The 13,666-nt window shown below is 48.3% G+C and overlaps 1 protein-coding gene across 4 annotated transcripts in view; it reads left to right on the top strand.

The window, feature by feature from the left end:
- The window catches only part of LOC126547602 (uncharacterized), a 460,580-nt gene that overhangs the window by 339,073 nt on the left and 107,841 nt on the right, over positions 1-13,666 (top strand). For 3 of the 4 annotated variants that reach the window (XM_050195495.2, XM_050195493.2, XM_050195490.2), the window contains exons 5-8: positions 4,887-4,922; positions 5,028-5,054; positions 7,950-7,985; positions 9,245-9,304. In XM_050195495.2, the coding sequence (XP_050051452.1) occupies positions 4,887-4,922; positions 5,028-5,054; positions 7,950-7,985; positions 9,245-9,304 (159 nt within the window). The remainder of the gene's footprint in view (positions 1-4,886; positions 4,923-5,027; positions 5,055-7,949; positions 7,986-9,244; positions 9,305-13,666) is intronic. The other variant, XM_050195494.2, reaches the window with a different exon arrangement.

The raw sequence follows: 13,666 nt of genomic DNA, 5'->3' as shown, positions 1-13,666 counted from the left end.
AGGCTAGAAACAGACATACCGGATGCGGAAAAGTGGGAAGAACTCGCCAATAAAGACATTGTTAACAGTGTTAACATTAGCTTAATAGAAGGGGGAAAAAATCTGGTTTATGAAGCCGGGCACACACAGCGCTGTGTCGGTGTCTCTTTCATGCCAAATTTCTTGCACAGTTTCCGCTTTACCGTATGTGTGTGTGTGCGCGCGCAGAGTGTCCGAGCTAACATAGGGCAAACCATTAAAAAAAAAGGCTGCAAAGTACGAGGTCTGGGCTAACGGTTTTCAGTTGCAGTCGTCTTCCGCAAACTGAGGTATATATTCCCTTGTACATAATTAGACGAACTTAGCCACCTTGAGAATTTCTGGTCTAATGTCGTACGTTCTAATGCCCAATCGTCATTCGCATTTAAAAACACCATATTCTATATGGTTTCGAGCCCGCTACATCATTTCAGGATATCTTTTTTCCCCGTGTGTCAAAGTTGTAGCGGACCCGCCGTGGTTGCTCAGTGGCTATATGGTGTTAGGCTGCTGAGCACGAGGTCGCGGGATCGAATGCCGGCCACGGCGGCCGCATTTCGATGGGGGCGAAATGCGAAAACACCCGTGTACTTAGATTTAGCTGCACGTTAAAGAACCGCAGGTGGTCGAAATTTCTGGAGTCCTCCACTACGGTGTGCCTCATAATCAGAAAGTGCTTTTGGCACGTAAAACCCCATAATTTTAAGCTGTATAGCGCAATATGCGAAATAAGACTGCAAAGTAGGCGCAAGGCCGCGCGCCTGACATGCGCAGCAGCAGCGCTCACCAACGTTCTTCTTTTTTTCTTTTTCTTTTAAGCAATCATTCAATCTACTAAATGGCTGACTTGAAGACCACGTAAAAAGGACAAGGTGTCAGGGTAGCTGTTCGGCTACTGCTAAGCACAAACGTACTTCTTACCGCGCGGTCCTCAATGCGGAACCGGCGGGCACTGCTCTAGCTTGCAGCACGAAGTCGTTGCTCGCTCTTGCGGCCGTTTATAGCAGCCAAGAGTTGCCCTGACGCCTTTGCCGCATTTACCAGCGTCACCAAGCCAGCCGTTGAGGCAAGTCAACTCTATGAAACCTTCTTCGAGCGCGCTACTGCGGCGCACACGAGCGCAGGCGCACGCTCCCTTCGCCTTCGGCAGGCTGGAAAAACGCGGCGGGATGGAAACTACACGATGCTTTCGAATTCGAAGCGCACTTTAATTGTCATTCGCACTTACGCCACCAGACCGATCATTAATTATTAGGATAATTTACTTCGGCTAATTTTCTAAATTAAGGATTAAAAAAATTGACAGTCACTTAAGTCTCCTTACGTGATTTGAATGCGAAAGCATAATGACTTCTCTAAGTTATCAGCTTACAGTATATCCTAATCCACTTTGCTTTAATTAGTAACAAACTTAATTCACCTTAAACCACTTAAGTCGACCCTGATCTAGTTTAATTCACTTTGATCCACCTTAATTCATATTAATCCGCCGCAATCCACTTTAATCCACCTTAATTCGATTTTTGGAGTGGGCCAGGCCGATCTTTTTTTGGGTGGCGTCCGTCCGACGCCGTTGCTGTTCACCGTGGGATTTCGCAGTGCGAGCCGCAGCTGGTCCAGCGCTGGGAACGTCCATGACGTCATCACGTGAATTTCGGTACCATCGGATGTTAACGCCAGACGGACGCCGGACAGACGCCAGATCTCTTTAAAAAATCCGAGGACACCTCAGTACTTCCTATGAGTTGTAAATGCGAAAGCATTAATGTCCATTTCAACGCCACTGAGCGGTCCTTCGATTTATGAACTTCTCGCGGACAAGCGAACCCGTCGACACGCTTGGCTCGCTTTGATTTGGTGCAGTTAGAGCGCAGGCGAAAGCTTGTACGGACAAGGAACGCGCGGATAGCACAGGCTACTGAGAGCGAGGGCGACGTTCTGTCGGGGCGGTGCCCTCTCGCCCTCCCGCAGCATCTCGCGCGCCTACCGGGGCATCAGGCGTTCCCTCTCGGCCGCTCTGCTCCGTCGAGGCGAGCTCGCGACGCGGCGTCGCAGCCAATGGTAATTCAGGTGCCGTTTCGTTGCTACAGACGCCGGCTTTTTCGCTCAGTGGGCCATTTGAAGCTTTCGCTTCAGAACTGGCAGTTTCGCCCAAAGAGCGAACCATTGACTTCATTAGCAAGGTTCAGCGTTGTTCCGCGTTCAACTCTTCTGACAGTGTTCGAGGTATACTCGGGTGCGACATCGTTACGCGACGCAGCATTTAAGGCGACTCCTTCTGGATAGAAATAACAGCGCCCTGTCAGCTATACGAAACGTCTGATAACGCTGGCGTGATTTGCACGCGTCGCACATCCACGGTGCACGAGATGGAGACCGACGGGAAACCGTCGGCGTTCAGAAAGCGCGCCAAGCGTCTCCACACGCTGGCTTGCCTGCGGGAAATTCTGCCTCTTGCGGCGTGTGCAGCGTAATGGTTAGAGTAGCGGGCTTTTGCGTGTGCTCGCGGTACCCTGATCGAATCCCGCCAGTGGACATTTTCATTTAGTTAAACGTTTCCTTTACACACACACACACACACACACACACACACACACACACACATACACTCATATATATATATATATATATATATATATATATATATATATATCATAGCATTAATGGAAATGAAATTGGATGAGAACACAACTTGCCGCAGGTGGGGAACGATCCCACGTCTTCGCATTAAGCGGGGGCTACATGGGGCGTTTTGCTCCTGCGATTATCGCGCGCCAAAAAAAAAAAAAAAACGCGCTGGCGGGACGCCGGCCAGGCTACATGAGGCGTACGAGCGGCGAACGCCGCCGCAGTGTGGCCAGACAAGGCAAAAATGTTTTGGCTACCACTAAATGAACGAACAATGCTTATATGTTGTTTCCTTGTGTTATAAGTAATAAATTATGCAATAAATACCCCGCTAATATGTCTATACACATTACCAGGTATGCCTTCGCCGACGTAGCCATGGTGCTGACCAGCGCACGCGCGCGAAGTGTTCAAGGGACGGCAAGGAACGGTGAGACGGCTGGCCGCTCCCGCCCAAAACAGACGGAAGTGACTGCGACAGGCACTTCCGGTAGCGTCAGACGCGTTCGCGCCGCGTCAAAATCTAGCCGATCCTGATCGGCGGCGGCGGGCGTTTTTCTCGACGCCGGGCGTCAAATCGGCGCCGTGAGGCGAAAATCGCCTCAAAAACGCTCCATGTATTCCGGGCTTTACGCGTGCGATGCTCTACCAATCGAGCTGCCGCGGCGCCGTTCTCACATCCACTTTCTGGGGTATTTATGTTCTACTACTAGAACTAACCCTGGGAGTGTTAGCCAGCACCACTCACTCACAAACCTTGGCAGCGGATGTGGAACATCCTGTCTGCCGCAGGCGTCACGAGTACGTGACCTTTTTATATCGGAAAAGGGGAATTCGCCAAAAGCTTCTCTGCAAGTATTCGGGCCCGTTCGTCATTCTCAAATGCTTGAGTGAAGTGACCTATGTCATCGCTAAAATTACGGCTGATAAGCGCCGTTCACGCAAGACGCAAGTTTTGCACGTCGCACGATTGAAACCGTACCACCAACGCGCACTCTGACTCGCTCGGTGAACTTCGTCGGCCCCGGAGTAAAATGTAACTGCGCACCGGAGGAGCGTGGAAGAGAAAGAAGCGGCGCGATTTTTTTAGAGATCGGCTGTTTCGGACCGTTCCATGTCTTCTCTACCCTTCTCACTGTAAATAACTCCTTTCTTTCTACATCCGTAACAATATATATATATATATATATATATATATATATAGGGTGTACCGCATTACTTGAGCCAAGATTTTAAAAATGAAAGGCGCGCCGGAACCGAATTTCTCAGACATTTTTTCCCCATAACACAGTGATTAATTAAGATTAATTACCTAACTTTTTTCATTATTGGCTAAGGACCCCAAGTATGATATGCAGATTTGTAGAGCACCTTCAGAAACCACCGATCGAGTTGTGTCCTTTACGATACGTCTCAGGTAGTCCTTTTTCCCGGTCTGCAAAGAAAGCCCGCGAAAGATGAAAAAAGCCACGTGACGGAGCGTTTGCGCAGTGGTATCATGCTGCTCTCAAGCGTGCGTTCGGTGAACAAGGTCGGCTCCTACCGGATGACGGCGAAAATGCATACTGCTAGCCGAGCGCTGCCGATGATAAAAGAACTCCCTGCCGCTTCCTCGTCGCCAGTCACGATGGAGTCACGCCAGTCACGATGCCCCAACGACTGCAACGAAGCAGCCTGAGCCACCTGCGCTCACTCAAACATCCTGTAGACGAATCCTTGACCATGTTGAAAAGCCACGCCATACACTGCTCAGTTTCTTGCCCTTCTTTCTATCCCCGCCAGCCCGGAGCGCATGGTTATGAGCCATATGTTTTAATGTGTTGCGCCTCTTGTAGAGCGCCGACTTTGTTCCTTTGTCGGGTTTTATTTAGTTTCCGCCAGTCTTCTCTTTCAGCCCATTCCCTCCCCGCCCACTGTCTGGAACTTTCTCTGTTATTATTATCATTTTTGTCGCCTTTTTGTCGTATTCTTCTAACGTTGCGGGCGAGCGGTCATAGCCTGTGCGCTCTTGAAGACACTCGCGTAGTTGGCATGCACGTCTGCTGCACCGATGGCAACGGTGGCCTGTCGGCTTGTTTCTGGTTCCAAGACGCTGCAGGATCTCAATGCAAAAAAAAAAAAGAGTAAAGGAACCGCAGGCGAAAACCGAGGTCCTCCTTTCGTTATTCGTTGTCGCTGCTCTCACAAGCGGCGTCAGTGCGCTCGCACACACGCACAGCTTCTCTCTTCTCTTTTTGCAGGGTGCGATAGGAATCGATGGCCCCAAGGGGGATACCGTAAGTACTGCTCGCCCAGTGTCATAAAGAGTCGGAACTTTGCACGGCGGCGACGTGCGACAGAGCGCTGACGGCCACGCGATGCTCTTCTTCTTCTTCCTGCAGGGCGAGAAAGGGGACAAAGGAGAAAAGGTGCGTGCATCCTGCACGCTGGGGCCACGGTACACGGAGGGCGGACCATGCAGCCCCGTAGCCCGCCATTGCACGCGTTTCCTTGTTTTGTTCCTTTTCTTTCTTCTTTTCTTCTCTTCTTTTCATGCACTTTTTTTTTATGTAGACGAATAGCTTAATTTATGGGCACTTGACGAATTTTATCAGCAGTGTTTGTTAGCAGTCCTTTAGTTTGCGAAATGAGACCACGCTTGGATGTCTTATTATGTTCGCTCGTGTGTTTCACGGCGCTCTCCTTGCCGGTGTTCACAGGGCTCGCAGGCTTAAGGAGATAAGGGACATGCAGTGAGTGGAAACACGCTGACTTCCAACTCATTTCACTCGCTGGCTTTGCCTTATTTCTTCAGATACGAGCGCGTCGTGAACACCATCGAGATGAACCGTTAACAACTCCCATAAGCTTCCACGCTCTTCTCGCGTGCATGCCAGATATCAGACCGACTTCGAGCGTCCTCGCGGACGACGGCATCCCAGACGTTACCGACATGCTAAGAGCATCTAGAAATGGTTAAGTCCGGTGCGCACAGTATGAACAAGTAAAAACAAACTCCCTAATGGACATTGCGTGCTAGCGATATGCTGTTAGCACGCAAGCTAACTCTTCCAGCGCTGATCCGTCGTATACCATACAACGTCGTTCATATTGGGAATGTAAGCGCAGGTTTTTCTTTGCGCTTCTTGAAACACTCCAAGAAAACTAGTACTGCACTTACTGCGCTCTAATATACCATAGTATACGCTCGCAACAGCCCGGAGTTCACAATGGCGCAGTATAGTGATAGCATGTTGGTGGTTCTACAGTAGGAGGTGGCGGCAATAACTGTCCATCGTACACGAAGGGCACCTCAACCATGCGCTGTGCCATGGCGTCCGTCCTGCAACGTATATGGTTACCTATAGGCCCGCATTTATCGGCGCGCTTTCCTCTAACCGTGTTGAAAGTTCGCGTGCTGCGCCATTCTGGCGTCATGCTGGTGAATACTTTGCTCAGCATAGAGCAAACAGCTTGATAGCTTTAACGGTCGGGAAGAAATATCGGTCGATGGTCTGTATTATAACGCCATGAGTTACTTCTGGCAATCAGGACCGCAACTTATATAAACACACACACACACACACACGCACACGCACACGCACACGCACGCACACACACACACACACACACACACACACATATATACAGAGAGAGAGAGAGAGAATAGCGTCGTTTTGAGGGGTAAACTCTTGTGATTTAACCTAAGTACTCCATTACGTACTTCATCAGCATAGTCCTAGTTCTTTTTTTTTTCTCTCGCTATTTCAGTACGCCCTCTAGCGGCATTATGAATTATTTGCGCTAAGCGAGTCCGAAGAAAACGTTCCAGAGGGGTATCAACTTGGTCATGCAACCCTTACATAAACATTGCTTGACATTCAGTAAGCCTACAACGGAAACCTAATTTAAGGCAACATAAGACGACCATCAATATCTTTATTGTATTTTGTAGCACTTTGTAAAATGTAGCTTGTAAATTTGTAAAATGTCAATTTTTGTCAATTTTGTCAAATGTGGGGCTCATATATAGTTTCCCTTTGCCCATTGGGAGACCCCAATCTTATTGTCGTGCTGGTCACCGCGTGTAATGCTCTACACATTCGTTCTCGTAGCAGCGTCTGAAAAATAATACGGCTCTGAATGCACAAAGCTTCTGCTGCTAATAAATATATTTTTCCCAGTCAATGGCCTCTGATATCATCTAAAGTGCGCTGTGTAGCAGTTCACCGCCCGCTTTTATGAGCTGTTCTTGTGCAAAAAGAATATCTTCGTAAACCTGCGCCCGACGACAGTAGGGTGAATATTTAATCTTCTTATGCAATGAAGCGTATGAACATGTGAACGGCATCGCCTCTGTAGCATCCACGTCGCTCCTACCAAACCTTTGAAAGCTCTAATATTCTTAGGGGGGCCACCTTTTTATTAAAAGGGAAAGCTATCGGAGATGCCGAGAAGTAAAAGACCGGAAAGGCAGAAAAATAGAAAAATTAAGAAAACAGTGTGGCCATGGCACGGCCTGTTTTGTTCGCTCACTTGTCTGGAAAAAGAAGCAAGAGAATGATAGGCGTTAAATTTCTTTCTCATGCGGTGCGTTACGGTCATCAGAAAGATAACTTTCTTTGAATTGATTGGAGATGCTCCAGGAGGCGTAGAGGGAATGCTAGTGTAGTGCATAACATTTAAACTATATATATATATATATATATATATATATAGCTCGAGTTATACAAGACAATAACCTTCCCGTCAGCGCCATTTGTTAGAGGTTCAAAAATGGGCCGCATAATTTGCAAGGTTTCCACATCCGGAACTTATGAAGCATGTGCTGCGGAATTCACAAAACTCCAATATTATTGCTTAAGCAACTAGCTTCAAAGCGTCGGAGGTTTGGAGCACGTCCATTCATGGTCACACGAGGCTATGAAGGTGCGCGGGCTGTATGGCTAAAACATATACCGAGCTCCTACCTCAACGTATACTTCACTTCGGTCGGAAACCTTCCGCGCATGAAATTAATTCAACGAGGACATCTCGAGCTTCCAAACGTGTTATATCTGCATTTCTCCGCATGTGAAGAGCAAGATTCTGGTTTATTTCTTTTTCCGACTTTCTCCCTTTATCTTGCATGCTCCTGCGCTGCTTCTCGAGTGGCACCAAGTGCACGAAAGGTGCATATTATTACAGCAAGAGAGCTTTCATTTTCATATGTCTCTTTCTTTCGAGTTGGCCTCGAGCAAAAAGTAAATGAGTGTTCGTACCGGGCCTTGTGTTTCTGGTGCCTCGTCTGACTTCATCGATTTCTTTGCAATCTGTTCGTCTAGGGTGACTCGGGGATCGACCTTGTCTCAAATGTGAAGGTAAGTTCGTCATTCTTTTATGGATTTAAGTGTTCATGCTTTTTGAGGGTATTGTTCAATTCCGACTGATTACTTTCACAGTCCAGAGGGATTGCGGCTGTGCATTTCATGTCGTTTACTTTTCTTGTTTAATCAAGAGCCGACTTATAAGTTGTGTCACAGCGTTGCCTTTCCCCTCCCCTTCTTTTCTTGCATTATTTTGTTCGCGTTCAGATGTTCGTTCTGGCTGCGGTAGCAGAGTTCTCACGATCACCTATCTTCGATTGCATGACGGGCTTTACTTCTGGCGAAAAGCATATTTACATGGTAGCATCAGATGCAGCTACGTGAAATTAAGCAATCGATGGCCAAAACGCGTAAGCTTTTCGTGATACACTGAACGCACTCGTGCCAGCAGTTCACGTAGCTGGGCATAAAACAGTGTCCGAATGTCGTTGGCCGAATGAGAAGCCGTGGCACGCCTACTCATCTGAGAAAAACGCTGCAGAATCGAGAGTTTAGCCAGCACATCTTGGACACAAGCTGGACCTGCTTGCCACTTGTTTGAACTGATACAAAAAGAGAGAGTATACCTCTGCACGCGATGTGATGTGCATGGTAGCCGACTGGCACTGTAAGGGCACTAGCCGCAAGTACAAATTAAAGCGACAGTTAAATGCCTTTGTCTACGGTCCCTTTCAATGTTCTTCTAGCTACTGTCCTTTCGGCGCTGTTTTGCTGTCGTAAGTTCTTCGGTTCTCTGACTATCGAGTATAGAGAAGGGAGCGTCTGTAGGCAGTTCTAACAGTGTCCGGTGAGGCGGTGAAGCCAGGCTGATGCTCGCTGTCTGCAACTACTCTGCATTGCGGATTCCCCTGTAGGAGCAGCCCGCCTACAGGTGCCATTGCGCGTGCGCCGCAGCCCAGAGCGTCGGCATCTGAACGCTAGCAAGGCTAGGAGGGGGCCTAGTTGGTGTTGTATACATCATGACAGAACGCGCCGCTTGTGGTTGGGACACTTGAAATGCGGACACACGTGGACATAAAAAGACACGGAGGAAAACGCACGCGCTTCATTTTCTCTCTGTCTTTTTTATGCCGACCATATTCGTATCCCGCAGAGCCATAAGCAGCGCGCTTTGCCTTGAGGTTTCTGAACGCGTCGTCGCCCGGGGAGGGGGGGCTGATGAGCTGGGGCTTTTGCGCGCTGCTGTGGGGCTGCGCCTGCCTGCGTGTGCCGGCCCAGTGGCCTTCTGACGCCACGTCCCACTGCTGTTTCAGGGAGTAAAGCGTTCAGTCAAGATGCCCCACGGGGGCATCGCTGACGCCACCGATTTTAAGGTTAGTCCGCGCACTGCGCGCGTGCTCCCGTATAACCCAGTGCACTGTCCCCTTGCTCACTTTGACCCCCCCGCACGGCCATTCCGGGGCCCTGCTCGAGACGGAGACTAACTCGACTGGCCTCTCGGCTCCTGGATCCTTGCAACTTCGATCGTCTGTCTGCCCTTCCCGCACACGTGTCCCGCCTTTCTTTCTTCTTCTCCTCTCTCTCTCTCTCTCTTTCACCCCCCTCATTTTCACTTCATTCTGACACTGCCGTTTCCCCTCTGCTTTAGAGAGAGGGAGGACGTGAACTAGTGTCTGCACTCACGCATGATTTGCACGTTTCTCAAACGACGCATGCGCTTTCTCTGGTTACTCAGAAGAAGCTTTAGGCAGGTGTTCTTCTTCTTCCTTTCGCCGTATCTCTGTGCACAGCAGCGTATTAGAGGAATAACCAGTGAAAGCATGCATCGTGCCACTGAAGGAGTGACTGCCAGTAAACCTACTTTAGCGCTCGCAGATACCTTGCCCTTTCCGATTTCGGTGCATTATTCTGTTAGAGCACGCTTCCTAAGAAGGATTGCTCAAGAGTGCCGAGATGCATTTGCAGCCGCCGTCTGCCTTAGAAGCAGCATCCAAATACTCGTTTCTCTCTCGCTAAGCTTGCAGGAATTCCCTGAATAGCAACATCAGATTTAGAATTTCTCTGTGATCGATCCAAATAATAAAAAAAAAAAATACGCGCACACCAAAAAAGGCAAATCGTGTCTTCGCTGTAATTCTTGAGACTATAGTTTTTGCAGCGAAGCTTTTTTTCTGTACTCGGGGCTCTTATATATTTAACTTTAGCAGCGCCTCAAATGAGCGTCTTTGGTAACCTATACAATGTTAAACTTCCGTGACCCAACGTAAGCAGGCTCAGCCGTACAATTTCATCAACAAACGTACGTATACGCACTCTTATGGCTACTTGGTCCCAGGAGGGCGCTTAGCGCGCAATTACTATAAACCATGTGATTTTTAATGCGAAAGCATTATATGCCGCATTACGCAAAAATCCGGCGTTGTAGTCGGCGTCGTGACCTATTGGCGCAACCAAAAATGGCCGATGGCAAAGATTAAAACACGTCGAAAAAATGCTCGGATTGACGTTGAAATTCTCATGGAGGTTCCTGTAAACAAAGTAAATTAATGCCTTTGAAGAGAATATTAGGCAAATTTCGGTCTGGGAGGAACCGAACCCGGGCCTTAGGGGCGCAAGACGAGCACGCTTCCCCGCGACGCCACGGCGGCTCCACGGTTGGTTTGCTAAATGTGTCTAGGCCTTCGTCATTGCGCACGTCACGTCGTAGCCAATGGGTAGGAGGTGGCGCCACGTCATGAGCGTATAGCTTAAAACATTTATGTCCAATTGAACGCCGCTGAGCGGTCCTCCGAGTTATGATAGAGCTTTAGTATAGCGCGAGCTAGCGTTTAGCGTGCGCAATTATAGTGCGCGTGCGCCGTACGCAAAAGGAAAGTTCGCGTTTTGCGGCAGCACGCAATTTTCGGAATTTATCGGGAGACGCTAACGCTCGCAAAGCACCAACGCTAAGAAATAGCGTTGTCGAACATGGCGGCACCCATGTCTCTCGTTTCACCGTGAATTCTCGTGATGGCTGCGCTCTCACTCTCGTTGATCGCCAGCAACTATTGAAATGAACTTTTGCTTCATCTAAATTCACCTGAAACGCTAGTTACGAGTGCATAGTGCGTCCAATTTTTTTAGATCGTTCAGCGATTCCGGCATCCCTAGGCATGACGAGACGCGTCCGCATATAGCAACAGAATGGTTGCTAATGGATTGTCTTGGCTCGGATACGTTTGTCGCGAGGCACCAGACTGTGCCCTGTCGTTGAACGTCTTTCTTACGTTTGCGTTCCCGTACGTTAAACTAAAACTCTTGAAGGGACGCACGTAAGACGATAAACTATATTCTAAAACTGTCTACAGTCTAAAAATGCTACTTTGACTGCTCTTAGCTAGATGGCGAGGCAATCAGCTCTGGAGCTTTGACTACTCGCACCTAGATGACGCGGTGTAGTTTTGCACTCTGCGGCGCATCGTTGTTTTACGCTACACTAAAGCTCTCTAGAATAGCGTCCCGCAAAGATTTCGCAGGCTCCACACGCCAACGCTAACGCAAGCATTTGACGCTGTATTAGAGCGCTTTAGTATAGCGTAAGATCCTTGCGTTAGCGTTAGCTTGTTCCGCACGCTAAACCTTTGTGGAACGCTATTCGATAGAGCTTATTTTAACAACCGAAGAGCAACAAAGCGCAAAACTTCACCCCGTCATCTAGGTGCGAGTAGTCAAAGCTCCAGAGCTGATTGGCTCGCCATCTATAGCTAAGAGTAGTCAAAGTAGCATTTTTAGACTGTAGACAGTTTTATAATAGCGTTTGTCGCCTTACGTACGTTAAAAACGCAAGCACCTATACGGCACGTTACTTTGAAAAACAGGGCTTCATCTGCGGCCTCGTGACAAACGAATCAAAGGCAAGACAATCCATTAAGAACCATTTTGTTGCTTCTGTGCGGACGCGTCTCGTCAGGCCTACGGACGCCAGCATCGCCGAACGATCTCAGAAATTAGATGCGCTATGCGCTTATAACGAGCGTTTCACGTGAGTTTAGAGGAAATTAAAGCTCATTTCAATAGTTACTGGCGATCAAAGAGAGTGAGTGTGTAGCCATCACGAGAATTCACGGTGAAGCGGGAGCTATGGGTGCCTCCATGTTTGACAAAGCTATTTCTTAGCGTGCGTACTTTGCGAGCGTTAACGTCTCCCGCTAAATTCCGAAAATAGCGGAGGCACGCTATGCGCAAAGCTGCTATAGCGTTCTGCGCGTGCGCAGTGTGGCCCCGCTATATTTTAGCGTTTACCGTGGTGCCACTTACGCTATACTAAACTGTCTACTAAAGGTCTCTTGAACTCCTTGCGTGCAAGCGAGCGCGTTTCCATCGAGCCTTACCGAGACGCAATTAAAACGCAGGCGAGCGGTTGCGCGGACAAGGAACGCGCAGAAAAAAAAAATCATTTTACCAAAGGGACTATAATGCTTTCGCATTCCCACACGTAAGCACTACGTCTTAAGTGTCTCTCCCGATTTTTTAAATGTTGTTCTGTTACCCAGATCCACGCAGAGTTGCAGCTAATCATGATATTGCTCAGGTTAGTCTGAATCGTGCAGCACCATTAACTTTGCGACCACCTTAATTCTCGTGTGTTTCAAGTCACATTGAAAAACCACAGCTTTCTTTGCCACAATTTATTTTGTAATCTGAGCACTCCTCAAGACGGGGAAACACAATGAACATCCTTCATAACAAATTGAGCTTCACTGCGTTCGCGTTGAGGATACTAGCCTCGCCCCATAGTTCTTGACTACATGGATACGACAAAGTAGTATAAACTATCAGAGGCTTTGAACCATAGATCTTTCATTGGCCGTCTTTGTACTGTAAGATTACTTTGTGCTAAGATAACTATAAAGCAAGTATGCTGGTTCCCCAAATTTGAACTAAGCAAGAGCGTTAGATCATATGTAGCAGCGTACACAGAATGTATGAAAACGTCTAATAAGGAGTTCTCGTTGTTCTCAGTGGCTCATATTAGGCACCGGTGCTTCGCGTAGGCCTGCGCCTGAACTAATTGCACCGATTTTGTCTTCGTTTTATTTTTATAAGTAAAAGGGATTGCCTAGTACGTGAGAGGCTTACAGCTGTTCTTCTGTCCTGTCTCCATTTTCACATTGGGCAGAATCGAGGTTGAACATTGTAGCTGGGCAGGCTCGAACGAGCCAATGCAGGTAAAGAAAAAGTTATATATTTCACGGAAACAGTTCCCACTCTATGAGAGAGAGACCATAAAAGAGTGGTCTAAAAAACTAAGCTGGTATCTCCTGTTTTGTGTCGTTTTCTGACCATTTAAGCAACGACACAAACGAAGCGCGGCTAGGACATTTATAGCATAGTGTCCCAAATCTACTGCATCAATTACTTCCTTGCCGCTACCCAATGAAAATAGCCTGCTGCGAAGCTCCGCCGCTGTAGACGAAGAAGTTTCAAGGACGGGATGACGAGAAGCCAATGGTTCAAATATCAGCGTGAGCCTCACAGTTCTCACACTCTCTATCAGCTGGTGCACTCAGGCATGCCGCATTATTAACCATACGGGGCGGACTCCCGCTTAGTCGGAATTTGGTGCCTCGGCGATCGCCGCCGTAATCAACGTTGCCATCAGGGGTACACATGTTACGGTGACAAACACTCAGACTACCTTGATCACGTGTGAGCGTCTTGCATGTGTCATTTCTTTTTGAGCGAGAACGGAGAAC

The sequence above is a fragment of the Dermacentor andersoni genome, chromosome 1 (genome assembly GCF_023375885.2).
Source record: "Dermacentor andersoni chromosome 1, qqDerAnde1_hic_scaffold, whole genome shotgun sequence".
Classification (NCBI taxonomy): Eukaryota; Metazoa; Arthropoda; class Arachnida; order Ixodida; family Ixodidae; genus Dermacentor; species Dermacentor andersoni.
The sequence above is the reverse complement of the archived record's forward strand: the minus strand, read 5'-3'. Positions and strand labels throughout refer to the sequence as shown.